General features: G+C 42.1%; 2 protein-coding genes across 6 annotated transcripts in view; one reads left to right on the top strand and one right to left on the bottom strand.

Annotated features, from left to right (window-relative positions):
* Positions 1-14,467, bottom strand: part of rnf26 (ring finger protein 26) — a 145,369-nt gene that overhangs the window by 56,605 nt on the left and 74,297 nt on the right. The gene's annotated exons all lie outside the window — the stretch shown is intronic.
* The window catches only part of mcamb (melanoma cell adhesion molecule b), a 126,132-nt gene continuing 115,707 nt past the window's right edge, over positions 4,043-14,467 (top strand). For all 3 annotated transcript variants that reach the window (XM_061878668.1, XM_061878667.1, XM_061878665.1), the window contains exon 1: positions 4,043-4,214. In XM_061878668.1, the coding sequence (XP_061734652.1) occupies positions 4,151-4,214 (64 nt within the window). In that variant the 5' untranslated portion in view covers positions 4,043-4,150. The remainder of the gene's footprint in view (positions 4,215-14,467) is intronic.

Genomic DNA, 14,467 nt, shown 5'->3' with positions numbered 1-14,467 from the left:
TAACAGAAGTTACATGCAGTTTTGTCTGTAATTTTTTCCTAGGGGGCGCTAGAGCGCAATTTTTATTTTGGGGGATTGGTTGCTTAATATGTTGGGAAGGTTTGCTATACCGACGTGTGTGTCAAATTTGGTGAGTTTTGAAGCATGTTAAGGGGGTCGAATTACAGCGCGTAGGTGCGGAATAATAATAAAACACAGCAGTTTCAATAGGGTCCTTGGCCCATGGCAAAGGACTCCTGTGGAGTCTTTTGCCATGGGTCTGCGGACCCTAAATAAAGCACAGGCAACTCAGATGGGGTGCATGTTTTGACAAATTCTCCGCCATTTGTGTGAAGCAGTTCTGCAGTAGAAGTTTAACATACAGTATTCTTTTTAATGCCTATGTTCGCTCCAGGGTGAGAGAGAAACAGTATCTTGATTCCTCCTTATGGTTTGCATGTTTGGAAATATTGGCAATAAGTAATCTTTGAAGTACTTTATCTTCTATTGCAGTGGTTCTCAATCTTTTTTCCAGTGATGTACCCCCTGTGAACATTTTTTATAATTCAAGTACCCCCTAATCAGAGCAAGACATTTTTGGTTGAAAAAAAGAGATAAAGAAGTAAAATACAGCACTATGTCATCAGTTTCTGATTTATTAAATTGTATAACAGTGCAAAATATTGCTCATTTGTAGTGGTCTTTTTTTAACTATTTGGAAAAAAGATATAAAAAATAACTAAAAACTTGTTAAAAAATAAACAAGTGATTCAAGTATAAATAAAGATTTCTACACATAGAAGTAATCATCAACTTACAGTGCCCTCTTTGGGGATTGTAATAGTAATATCCGGAATTATGAATTTAATTCTAAACATTTCTTCACAAAAAAAGAAATCTTTAACATCAATATTTATGGAACATGTCCACAAAAAAATCTAGCTGTCAACACTGAATATTGCATTGTTGTATTTCTTTTCACAGTTTATGAACTTACATTCATATTTTGTTGAAGTATTAGTGAAGTGAAGTGAATTGTGTTTATATAGCGCTTTTCTCTAGTGACTCAAAGCGCTTTACATAGTGAAACCCAATATCTAATTTACATTTAAACCAGTGTGGGTGGCACTGGGAGCAGGTGGGTAAAGTGTCTTGCCCAAGGACACAACGGCAGTGACTAGGATGGAAGAAGCGGGAATCGAACCAGCAACCCTCAAGTTGCTGGCACGGCCGCTCTACCAACCGAGCTATGCCGCCCACTTTATTCATAAACATATTTATAAAGAATTTTTGAATTGTTGCTATTTTTACAATATTTAAAAAAAAAATCTCACCTACCCCTTGGCATACCTTCAAGTACCCCCAGGGGTACGCGTACCCCCATTTGAGAACCACCGCTCTATTGCATTGGTTCTCAAACTTTTTTTCACCAAGCACCACCTCAAAAAAACGGAATTGCAGCAGGGCATATAGTATGCACCTGCCTTGAATTACTGCCGGGTCAAACTCACTTTCCAAAATAATTAGCGCATGCTTAGTATTACCGCCTGGTCAAACTCGTGACGTCACGAGTGACACTTTGCCTGTCATCATTTTCAAAATGGAGGAAGCTGATTTCAATACCGGTAATTTGAAATCGCGTAAAGGGAATAAGATTAAGAGCTATTCAGTAGGATTTAAGGTCCAAGCTTACATCACACTAAAATTTTTACTGCATACCTTTGGTAAGTGCCGGAGTGAGAAGAGGTTTTAAAATAATTAGCGCATGCTTACTTTTACCGCATGCCTCTGGTAAGCGCAGGAGTGAGAAGAGGTTTTAAATTAATTAGCCCCCCGGCGGCAATTCAAGGAAATGTGGTAGCAACAATTCAAAAATCCTTTATAAATATATTTATGAATAATACTTCAACAAAATATGAATGTAAGTTCATAAACTGTGAAAAGAAATTCAACAAAGCAATATTCAGTGTTGACAGCTATATTTTTTGTGGACATGTTCCATAAATATTTTATATCTGCACCTTATTGATATTTATTTATATCTGCAGCTTATTGCTTTTTTTTGTTATCCTGCACTACCAAGAGCTAATGCAACAAAATTTCGTTCTTATTTGTACTGTAAATTTCATTTTTTGTGAAGAAATGTTTAGAATTAAGTTCATGAATCCAGATGGATCTCTATTACAATCCCCAAAGAGGGCACTTTAAGTTATTATAAGTTTATATATAATTGAATCACTTGTTTATTTTTCAACAAGTTTTTATTTATTTGTTTATCTTTTTTCCAAATAGTTCAAGAAAGACCACTACAAATGAGCAATATTTTGCACTGTTATACAATTTAATAAATATTATTTTACTTCTTTATCTCTTTTTTTCCACCAAAAATGCTTTGCTCTGATTAGGGGGTACTTGAATAAAAAAAAAAATGTTCCCAGGGGGTACATCACTGAAAAAAAGTTGAGAACCACTGTTTTAGATCAGTGGTTCTCAAATGGGGTTACGCGTACCCCTGGGGGTACTTGAAGGTATGCCAAGGGGTACGTGAGATTTTAAAGATATATTCTAAAATAGCAACAATTCAAAAAATCCTTTATAGATATATTTATTTGTTGATGACTGAAGTACTGATATCAACCAAAGCTACTCATCCCACCCCCCGGATTGTAAATAATGTAAATAATTCAATGTATATACTATGATGATTAACTTGTGTGATGACTGTATTATGTTGATAGTACAAATTTGTACCATGAATTGATTAACGTAGACCCCGACTTTAACAAGTTGAAGAAATTATTTGGGTGTTACCATTTAGTGGTCAATTGTACGGAATATGTACTGTACTGTGCAATCTACTAATAAAAGTTTCAATCAATCAATTGAAAAATAGCAACAGTTCAAAAATCCTTTATAAATATATGTATTGAATAATACTTCAACAAAATTTGAATGTAAGTTCATAAACTGTGAAAAAAATGCACAGTGTTGACAGCTAGATTTTTTTGTGGACATGTTCCATAAATATTGATGTTAAAGATTTCCTTTTTTGTGAAGAAATGTTTAGAATTAAATTCATAATTCCGGATATTACTATTACAATCCCCAAAGAGGGCACTTTAAGTTGATGATTACTTCTATGTGTAGAAATCTTTATTTATTATTGAATCACTTGTTTATTTTTCAACACGTTTTTAGTTATTTGTATATCTTTTTTCCATATAGTTCAAGAAAGACCACTACAAATGAGCAATATTTTGCACTGTTATCAGTCAATCAATCACTCTTTACTTATATAGCCCTAAATCACTAGTGTCTCAAAGGGCTGCACAAACCACTACGACATCCTCGGTAGGCCCACATAAGGGCAAGGAAAACTCACACCCAGTGGGATGTCGGTGACAATGATGACTATGAGAACCTTGGAGAGGAGGAAAGCAATGGATGTCGAGCGGGTCTAACATGATACTGTGAAAGTTCAATCCATAATGGATCCAACACAGTCGTACAATTTAATAAATTAGAAACTGATGACATAGTGCTGTATTTTACTTCTTTATCTCTTTTTTTGCAACCAAAAATGCTTTGCTCTGATTAGGGGGTACTTGAATTAAAAAAAAAAAATGTTCACAGGGGGTATATCACTGAAAAAAAGTTGAGAACCACTGTTTTAGATGATGCTGTATGCAAGCAGTGGTCCATCCATCCATTTTCTGCCGCTTATTCCCTTAAATGTTCACAGGGGGTATATCACTGAAAAAAAGTTGAGAACCACTGTTTTAGATGCTGCTGTATGCAAGCAGTGGTCCATCCATCCATTTTCTACCGCTTATTCCCTTTTGGGGCTTCACGGTGGAAGAGGGGTTAGTGCATCTGCCTCACAATACGAAGTTCCTGCAGTCCTGGGTTCAAATCCAGGCTCGGGATCTTTCTGTGTGGAGTTTGCAAGCAGTGGTAATCTACATTATGCCACTGGGGGTTGTAGTCAAGTGGGCGGGGCTAATTTATAATCCGTCAATCAGTGATCTCGCTGGGAAACTTTTTTTTCCTCACCCCCTGCGTGCATCATCCCTCCCTGCTGGAGGACCACTGCGTGTCCTTTTCTCATTCGTCTCTCTTTCTCTCGCACACACTAGACGCGGACCTATCTCCACACTACCGACCAACCAGCATGGACGCACGGGTCGCTGCCTCTCTGCTCGCCGGACTTGTGGTCCTCCTTCACGGATTGACGGGTGAGCGCATTGACGGGACATCGCGCTGTGTTTTTTTTTTTTTTTTTTGTATTTTTTCTCATTGGTACAATTTATGCACGTTACCGATATAGAGTTTGTGTTTTAGTTAGCTGAGGTTATTTTTAGAGGTTGATGCACTTAAACCATGTTGAAAGGTCAGTGTGCAGAGGAACTTCTCCCACTGGTGCAGGTCCTGACTAAAGTAAACCACACTACATGTGACTTTTCACACACACCCACTTGTTTACATTCATTTTCAGTGAAAAAATGTCACAAGTGCAGTCTTTTTCTGTAATGACCTGGCTGTGTTTATGCAGGAGTAAACCAACATGAGCGTGAGTAATTTGATTGGGAGAATATACCTGGTGCAGTTTGCTTGGATTTTTTGCAATGGGACCATGCAAAAAAATGTATACTTGGCAATTTTTAACAGCTCAGATTTGAAAAAAAGCTTCTAAAATATACTTTTAAACGACACAGATAATTATTGTGATCACATTGGACCACAAACAGATACCAGAGTTCCTTAAAGCAGTGTTTTTCAACCACTGTGCCGCAGCACACTAGTGTGCCGTGAGATATTGTCTGGTGTGCCGTGGGAAATGATGCAACTTCACCGAATTGGTCCCCAAAAATATTTTTTGCAAATCAATAATTATATAATGTGCCGTTGTCTAGTGCAGTGTTTTTCAACCACTGTGCCGCAGCACACTAGTGTGCCGTGAGATATTGTCTGGTGTGCCGTGGGAAATGATGCAACTTCACCGAATTGGTCCCCAAAAATATTTTTTGCAAATCAATAATTATATAATGTGCCGTTGTCTAGTGCAGTGTTTTTCAACCACTGTGCCGCAGCACACTAGTGTGCCGTGAGATATTGTCTGGTGTGCCGTGGGAAATGATGCAACTTCACCGAATTGGTCCCCAAAAATATTTTTTGCAAATCAATAATTATATAATGTGCCGTTGTCTAGTGCAGTGTTTTTCAACCACTGTGCCGTGAGATATTGTCTGGTGTGCCGTGGGAAAAGATGCAACTTCACCGAATTGGTCCCAAAAATATTTTTTGCAAATCAATAATTATATAATGTGCTGTTGTCTAGTGCAGTGTTTTTCAACCACTGTGCCGTGGGAAATTGTGAAGTGAATTATATTTATATAGCGCTTTTCTCTAGTGACTCGAAGCACTTTTACATAGTGAAACCCAATATCTAAGTTACATTTAGATATTGGCATAGCTCGGTTGGTAGAGTGGCCGTGTCGGCAACTTGAGTGTTGCAGGTTCGATTCCCGCTTCCGCCATCCTAGTCACTGCCGTTGTGTCCTTGGGCAAGACACTTTACCCACCTGCTCCCAGTACCACCCACACTGGTTTAAATGGAACTTAGATATTGGGTGTCACTATGTAAAGCGCTTTGAGTCACTTGAGAAAAGCGCTATATAAATATAATTCACTTCACTTCACATTTAAACCAGTGTGGGTGGCACTGGGAGCAAGTGGGTAAAGTGTCTTGCCCAAGGACACAACGGCAGTAACTAAGATGGCGGAAGCGGGAATCGAACCTGCAACCCTCAAGTTGCTGGCACGGCCACTCTACCAACCGAGCTATACCGCCCCACCAAATTATGCAACTTCACCTAATTTATGCCAAAAATATTTTTTGGGCAAATCAATAATTACAATCTGCCAATAATGTGCCATTGCTTAGTGTCTGTGCTGTGTAAAACCTGGCAGGGTAACCACGTAATACTCCATGTCAGGAGGTGGCAGCATTGCTTTGTAAAAGTCGGAATGTGTCGGGTGTGAATTAGTGTGAATTATATTTATATAGCGCTTTTCTCTAGTGACTCAAAGCGCTTTTACATAGTGAAACCCAATATCTAAGTTACATTTAAACCAGTGTGGGTGGCACTGGGAGCACGTGGGTAAAGTGTCTTGCCCAAGGACAGTGACTAGGATGGCGGAAGCGGGAATCGAACCTGCAACCCTCAAGTTGCTGGCACGGCCACTCTACCAACCGAGCTAAACCGCCCCACCAAATTATGCAACTTCACCTAATTTATGCCAAAAATATTTTTGGGGCAAATCAATAATTATAATCTGCCAATAATGTGCCATTGCTTAGTGTCTGTGCTGTGTAAAACTCGGCAGGGTAACCACGTAATACTCCATGTCAGGAGGTGGCAGCATTGCTTTGTAAAAGTCGGAATGTGTCGGGTGAGACAAAGATGGTTTGTTGTGAACGTAGACCCCGACTTAACAAATTGAAAAACTTATTCACGTGTTACTATTTAGTGGTCAATTGTATGGAATATGTACTGTACTGTGCAATCTACTAATAAAAGTCTCAATTAATCAATCCCGATATGCAGACCACAGTGGGAGGCAGCGTGCAGGTAAAAAAGGTATGTAATGCTTAAACCCAAAATGAACGAAAGGGAAAGGCTATGCAAAACGAAAGTCAAATTGAACTGGCTACAAAGTAAACAGAGACGGAATGCTGGACGACAGCAAAAACTTACGGCGTCCACAAAGTACATCCGTACGTGACGCGACAATCAGCAATGTCCACACAAACAAGGATAGCAACAACGTAGATAGCCTTGCTAGCTAACACAAAGTACATTTTTATGGATTTTTTTTTATGAAAGAAATGTGCCTTGCCTTGAAAAAGGTTGAAAAACACTGGTCTAGTGCCTGTGCTGTGTAGAGCTTGGCAGGGTAATCATGTAATAAGTTAAGTTAAAGTTAAAGTACCAATGACGGCGTGGCGCAGTGGGAGAGTGGCCGTGCGCAACCCGAGGGTCACTGGTTCAAATCCCACCTAGAACCAACCTTGTCACGTCCGTTGTGTCCTGAGCAAGACACTTCACCCTTGCTCCTGATGGGTGCTGGTTGGCGCCTTGCATGGCAGCTCCCTCCATCAGTGTGTGAATGTGTGTGTGAATGGGTAAATGTGGAAGTAGTGTCAAAGCGCTTTGAGTAACTTGAAGGTAGAAAAGCGCTATACAAGTACAACCCATTTATCATTTATTGTCACACACACACTAGGTGTGGTGAAATGTGTCCTCTGCATTTGACCCATCCCCTTGATCACCCCCTGGGAGGGGAGGGGAGCAGTGGGCAACAGCAGTGCCGCGCCCGGGAATTATTTTGGTGATTTAATCCCGGATTCCAATCCTTGATGCTGAGTGCCAAGCAGGGAGTTAATGGGTCCCATTTTTATAGTCTTTGGTATGACTCGGCCGGGGTTTGAACTCCCAACCTACCGATCTCAGGACGGACACTCTAACCACTAGGCCACTGAGTAGGTTTATTCATAATACATATATTTATTTATTTACAATACTCCAATACTGGAGATAGGGAAGTCTGGGCTTCCCTGCTTAGGCTGCTGCCCCCGCGACCCGACCTCGGATAAGCGGAAGATGATGGATGGATGGATGGACAATACTCCATATCATTAGGTGGCAGCAGGTAGTTGAGTAGTCGAGGATGGTTTGTCCTGATCCCAATAAGCAGAGCACAGCGGGAGACAGCTTGCAGGTAAAAAGGTATGTAACACTTAAACCAAAAATGCCAGCTAGGAAAAGGTACTGAAGCATAGGGATGGCTATGCAAAACTAAAGTAAAACTGAACTGGCTACAAAGTAAACAAAAACAGAATGCGGGACGACAGCAAAAACTTACAGCGTGTGGAGCAGAGGCGGCGTCCACCAAGTACATCCGTACATGACATGACAATCAACAATGTCCCCACAAAGAAGGACAGCGTACGCACAACTTAAACAGTCTTGATTGCGAAAACAAAGCAGGTGCGGGCAATAGCACTCAAGGGAAGGCGTGAAGCCGCAACAGGAGAACACCAACAAAACAGGAAGAGTCACCAAAATAACAGCGCAGGACAGGAACTAAAGCACTACACACAGCAAACAACAACAAACTCAAAATAAGGCACGACAACCTGGTGGAGAATAATTGTTTAACCTTTTCTGCTGGTGGTGTGCCTCTGTATTTTTTTTTATGATAAAAATGTGCCTTGGCTAAGAAAGGTCAAAAGACACTGCCTTAATGGCCTACTAAAATTACATTTTCTTATTCAAACGGGGATAGCAGGTCCATTCTATGTGTCATACTTGATCATTTCGCAATATTGCCATATTTTTGCTGAAAGGATTTACTGACGATAAAGTTCGCAACTTTTGGTTGCTAATAAAAATGCCTTGCCTTTACCGGAAGTAGCAGACGATGTGCGCGTGACATCCTCACATTGTTTATAATCATAGCCTCCAGCAGCAAGAACTATTCGGACCGAGAAAGCGACAATTTCCCCATTAATTTGAGCGAGGATGAAAGATTCGTGGATGAGGAAAGTTAGAGTGAGGCACTAAAAATTTTTTAAAAAATAAAATAAAAAGCGGGCTTCACGGTGGCAGAGGGGTTAGTGCTTCTGCCTCACAATACGAAGTTCCTGCAGTCCCGGGTTCAAATCCAGGCTCGGGATCTTTCTGTGTGGAGTTTGCATGTTCTCCCCGTGAATGCGTGGGTTCCCTCCGGGTACTCCGGCTTCCTCCCACTTCCAAAAACATGCACCTGGGGATAGGTTGATTGGCAACACTAAATTGGCCCTAGTGTGTGAATGTGAGTGTGAATGTTGTCTGTCTATCTGTGTTGGCCCTGCGATGAGGTGGCGACTTGTCCAGGGTGTACCCTGCCTTCCGCCCGATTGTAGCTGAGATAGGCGCCAGCGCCCCCCGCAACCCCGAAAGGGAATAAGCAGTAGAAAATGGATGGATGGATGGATGGAAAATAAAAAGCGACGGCTCCGGGCGGCGGCAGTGGTAGCGTTTCAGATGTTATTAGACACATTTACTAGGATAATTCTGGAAAATCCCTTATCTGCTTATTGTGTTAATAGTATTTTAGTGAGATTAGACGAGTAAAGTCATACCTGAAAGTCGGATGGCTGCGGTGAACACCAGTGTCTCAGAGAGAAGCCGATGAGGAGCCAAGATCACAGCTGCCTTTTTGACATCTACAGGAGAAGGTCCCATAATCCACTGAAGTCTCCGGTAAGAGCCGACTTAATATCACAATTTTCCCATCCAAAAACTTGCTCGTTGACGTAGAGAAACATGTTCGCTTGACCGCTCTGTGTTAAAGCTTCACAACAAACAAACACCGGCTGTGTCTCGGTGCTAAAGGCAGCTGCAATACACCGCTTTCCACCAACAGCATTCTTCTTTATAGTCTCCATTATTAATTGAACAAATTGCAAAAGATTCAGCAACACAGATGTCCAAATTACTGTGTAATTATCAATCAATCAATCAATGTTTACTTATATAGCCCTAAATCACTAGTGTCTCAAAGGGCTGCACAAACCACTACGACATCCTCGGTAGGCCCACATAAGGGCAAGGAAAACTCACACCCAGTGGGACGTCGGTGACAATGATGACTATGAGAACCTTGGAGAGGAGGAAAGCAATGGATGTCGAGCGGGTCTAACATGATACTGTGAAAGTTCAATTCACAATGGATCCAACACAGTCGCAAGAGTCCAGTCCAAAGCGGATCCAACACAGCAGCGAGAGTCCCGTTCACAGCGGAGCCAGCAGGAAAACATCCCAAGCGGAGGCGGATCAGCAGCGCAGAGATGTCCCCAGCCGATACACAAGCGAGCAGTACATGGCCACCGGATCGGACCGGACTCCCTCCACAAGGGAGAGTGTAACATTGGAGAAAAAGAAAAGAAACGGCAGATCAACTGGTCTAAAAAGGAGGTCTATTTAAAGGCTAGAGTATACTTAAATGCTTCTACTGAGGTGGCATCTCGAACTTTTACCGGGAGGGCATTCCAGAGTACTGGAGCCCGAAATGAAAACGCTCTATAGCCCGCAGACTTTTTTTGGGCTTTGGGAATCACTAATAAGCCAGAGTCCTTTGAACGCAGATTTCTTGCCGGGACATATGGTACAATACAATCGGCAAGATAGGATGGAGCTAGACCGTGTAGTATTTTATACGTAAGTAGTAAAACCTTAAAGTCACATCTTAAGTGCACAGGAAGCCAGTACAGGCGTAATGTAATTATGCGATGAAAAGGGATGACTTTTAACCGTAAGTGGTGCTGGTCTAAAATGTTCGCTCCAACCAATAACGTCACACACACGCGTCATCATTCTGCGACATTTTCAACAAGAAACTCCGCGGGAAATTTAAAATTGTAATTTAGTAAACTAAAGCGGCCGTATTGGCATGTGTTGCAATGTTAATATTTCATCATTGATATATAAACTATCAGACTGCGTGGTTGGTAGTAGTGGGTTTCAGTAGGCCTTTAAATGGATCAAACCCGACAAGTGTGCTCATTGGGATGTGATGGCTGCATGTGCACAGAGGTGCGTGCTGTATAAAGTTGGCCACTCAAGATGGCCACGTGTATTTTTAGCCACTTCTCTGCTTTCTGTCAGGTCTTGTCTGACCCGAGCGGGACACATAAACACATAACAGTGAAAAAAGTTGGAATGAGAGTGCAGTTTCTGCCACAAATAATCAGCGGTAGGGCTGTGTGTTTATTCGTTTGGTGCACTATATGGCAGTTGATTTACTTGTTTGTGTGTCAGAGACGCTCCTGAGACCTCCGCCCATTCTAAACCTTTCCTCTCTTTGAGGGTCGGACTTCCCTCTCGCGCTCCTGTTTGTTCTCCACCTTTCCCTACCGCCTCCTCCTTGTGTATTGTGTTTGTTCATCTCCTGTTTGAGGTCACCCCGACCATTGTCCATAGTCTTTTTACAAGTACATCATCATCAGCTCCCTCCCAACTGCACTTAGTAGTCCACTTCCTGGACCTCGCCTTGCTCATGTGCACAAAAATGACCAGGGAATTCCTGAGAACACAGACTCGTTTTTATGAAGTACTGACTGTCCAGAGTCGAGACCCAGGATGGACCGCTCGTCGGGACCCAGGATGGACCGCTCGCCTGTATCGGTTGGGGACATCTCTACGCTGCTGATCCGCTTGAGATGGTTTCCTGTGGACGGGACTCTCACTGCTGTCTTGGAGCCACTATGGATTGAACTTTCACAGTATCATGTTAGACCCGCTCGACATCCATTGCTTTCGGTCCCCTAGAGGGGGGGGGGTTGCCCACATCTGAGGTCCTCTCCAAGGTTTCTCATAGTCAGCATTGTCACTGGCGTCCCACTGGATGTGAATTCTCCCTGCCCACTGGGTGTGAGTTTTCCTTGCCCTTTTGTGGGTTCTTCCGAGGATGTTGTAGTCGTAATGATTTGTGCAGTCCTTTGAGACATTTGTGATTTGGGGCTATATAAATAAACATTGATTGATTGATTGATCTTGACATATTTGGCAATTTTAACTTAAAAAAATATATATATTCACGGATGAACCTGAACGGGACAAGCGGTAGGAAATGGATGGATGGATGGACAAAAGACAAGGGTCACGCCAAATTCGCTATTGTGTCAATCAACTCTCCGTGGTTGATTGACACAGAGAGTACTCTCTGTGGTCAATCAACCACAGAGAGTACCAGGGCCCTAATTTGGCTTTGATTGATTGATTAAAACTTTTATTAGTAGATTGCACACCGCAGTACATATTCCGTACAATTGAGCACTAAATGGTAACACCCGAATAAGTATTTTAACAGCACACCACGGACATTATAAAAAGAAGTCAACAAAGACTGTCAGCCATCCGAAAACTTAAAGGACTTTATGTTGCACCTCATCTCCTGTTATTACTTTACCAAAGCATCGTTCAATCCATCCTTCTGTACTGCTCCACATGTTTTTTCACCATGCTTTCTGTAACCAATGGGACCAAACTCACACGCATTACAAACATAGCAGCTAAAATCGTCGGCCTACCCACACCCAACATTTTAGATTCAAACCACAGGTCCATCACTCGACCTGGCAAACATAATAGTCCAGGATATCAGTCACCCACTACACAAATACATAATCCCACAACCATCAGGGCGCAGGTACAGAACCATCAAATTCCGGAGGGCCCGCCTCAGGAAAAGCCTTATCCCTGCAGCTATAGCCGCCCTTAAGCAGGCCCGGCCGACCCGTCTGATAAAGCCTGTAAATGTGTCGGTCATGTATGATGTCTTTTTGTTATTTTTGTTTTGTGATGTGTAATGTCTATATGTTTAAATGTATGGCAGTGAAAATCAATTTCCCCAAAGGGGACCAATAAACCTAAATCTAAATCTTAACTTGTTTAAGTCGCGATCCACATAGATCAATTCATTGTAAGGCTAAGTTGTTTGTTCGTACAAAAGTGTGTTATATGATAGAAAAAATACTTTTAGACATAAATAATAATACATTTGAATAATACTACATATCAGGGTTTTATGCTGTTGATTCCGATACCAATACCGATAACAATCACATGTTCTAAAAGGTTCCTATTATGCAAAACCAACTTTTTTTTACCTGTTGGTACCTGTTTCTGAGTATTTGGGATCCCCATAAATACCAAAAATTGGAACTCAAACTATAGAGGCGTGGCAGACATAATTATAAAACAATCTTGCCTTCTTCCAAATGAGCCGTTTAGTGACGTATTTTGCCTTATTTAGGTCAGTGGATATCTCCATATATGGTAGAGGTGTCCAGTGGGGGTTGGACTCCACCAGGGCTGTTCTTTGTCACCGATTCTGTTTACAACTTTTATGGACAGAATTTCTAGGCGATCCGGTTTGGTGGCTGCAGGATTAGATCTCTGCTTTTTGTGAGTGATGTGGTCCTGCTCATCTGGCCAGGATCTTCAGCTGTCACAGGATCAGTTCGCAGCCGAGTGTGAAGCGACTGGGATGAGAATCAGCACTTCCAAATAGTCCGGGTCTATGGTTTTCGCCCGGAAAAGGGTGGCGTGCCATTTCCGGGGGAGGAGATCCTGCCCCAAGTTTAAGTACCTCGGGCTGTTGTTTACGCTTGAGTAAAGAGTGGATCGTGAGATTGACAGGCGGATCGGTGCGGCGTCTGCAGTGATGGGAACCCAGTATCGGTCTATCGTGGTGAAAAAGAGCTGAGCCGGAAGGCAAAGCTCTCAATATCCCACTCCATCTTTGTCCCTATCCTCACCAATGGTCATACGCTTTGGCTTATGACCGAAAGGACAAGATCATGGGTACAAGAGACCAAAATTAGTTTCCTCTGTCGGTTGGCGGGAGTCTCCCTTAGAGAGGGTGAGAAGCTGTGTTATTCGGAAGGAGCCCTGAGTAAAGCCGCTGCTCCTTCACATTGAGAGGAGCCAGATGACGTGGTTCGGGCATCTGGACAGGATGTCACACGAACGCCTCACTAGTGAGGTGTTTAGGGCATGTCCGACCGATAGGAGACCACAGGGAAGACTCAGGACACGTTGGGGAGACTACGTCTCGGGATCCCCTGGGAAGAGCTAGACAAATCGGCTGGGGAGATTGAAGTCTGGGCTTCAATGTTGAGGCTGCTGCCCCCGCGACCTGACTTTGAATAAGCAGAAGAAGATGGATGGATGGGTTTGCATGTGTCAGGCATTTTTATTCAGTTGTAGTCAAAAATGTCTTTTTTTTTTCTCTATCCTCTTGTTTTGCGGCAGACTGGCTCGTACATGCACATGAGGACTAAAATCCTCTGCTGTTGCCTTTTATAATAAAAAGTAGCACATAGTTCTAACTTTGGTCAGTAGACTCGATATGGAAGCACTAAAAACTACAACATGGCTGACGGGTAGGAGATGTAATTGAAGGAGGCGTGGTCTAGGGGAGGATTTCGTCAAGTAAGTAGGACCATCCCACAAAAGGATGCATTCTGTAGAGCAGTGTTTTTCAACCTTTTTCAAACCAAGGCACATTTTTTGCGTTGTAAAAAATCTGGATGAACACCACCACCAGAAATCATTTAAAAACGAAACTCAGTTGACAAGAAAAAGTTGTTGTCGCGATTGTTGTATAGGACTTTAAACCATAACCAAGCATGCATCAATGTAGTTCTTGTCTCAAAGTAGGTGTACTGTCACCACCTGTTAAATCACACCCTGACTTATTTGGACTTTTTTTGCTGTTATCCTGTGTGTAGTGTTTTAGTTCTTGTCTTGCGCTCCTATTTTGGTGGCTTTTTCTCTTTTTCTGGTATTTTCCTGTAGCAGTTTCATGTTTTCCTTTGAGCGATCTTTCCCGCATCTACTTTGTTTTAGCAATCAATAATATTTCTCTTGTTTTTATC

Source organism: Nerophis ophidion, linkage group LG18, assembly GCF_033978795.1.
Source record: "Nerophis ophidion isolate RoL-2023_Sa linkage group LG18, RoL_Noph_v1.0, whole genome shotgun sequence".
NCBI classification, from domain to species: domain Eukaryota; kingdom Metazoa; phylum Chordata; class Actinopteri; order Syngnathiformes; family Syngnathidae; genus Nerophis; species Nerophis ophidion.
The sequence above is the reverse complement of the archived record's forward strand: the minus strand, read 5'-3'. Positions and strand labels throughout refer to the sequence as shown.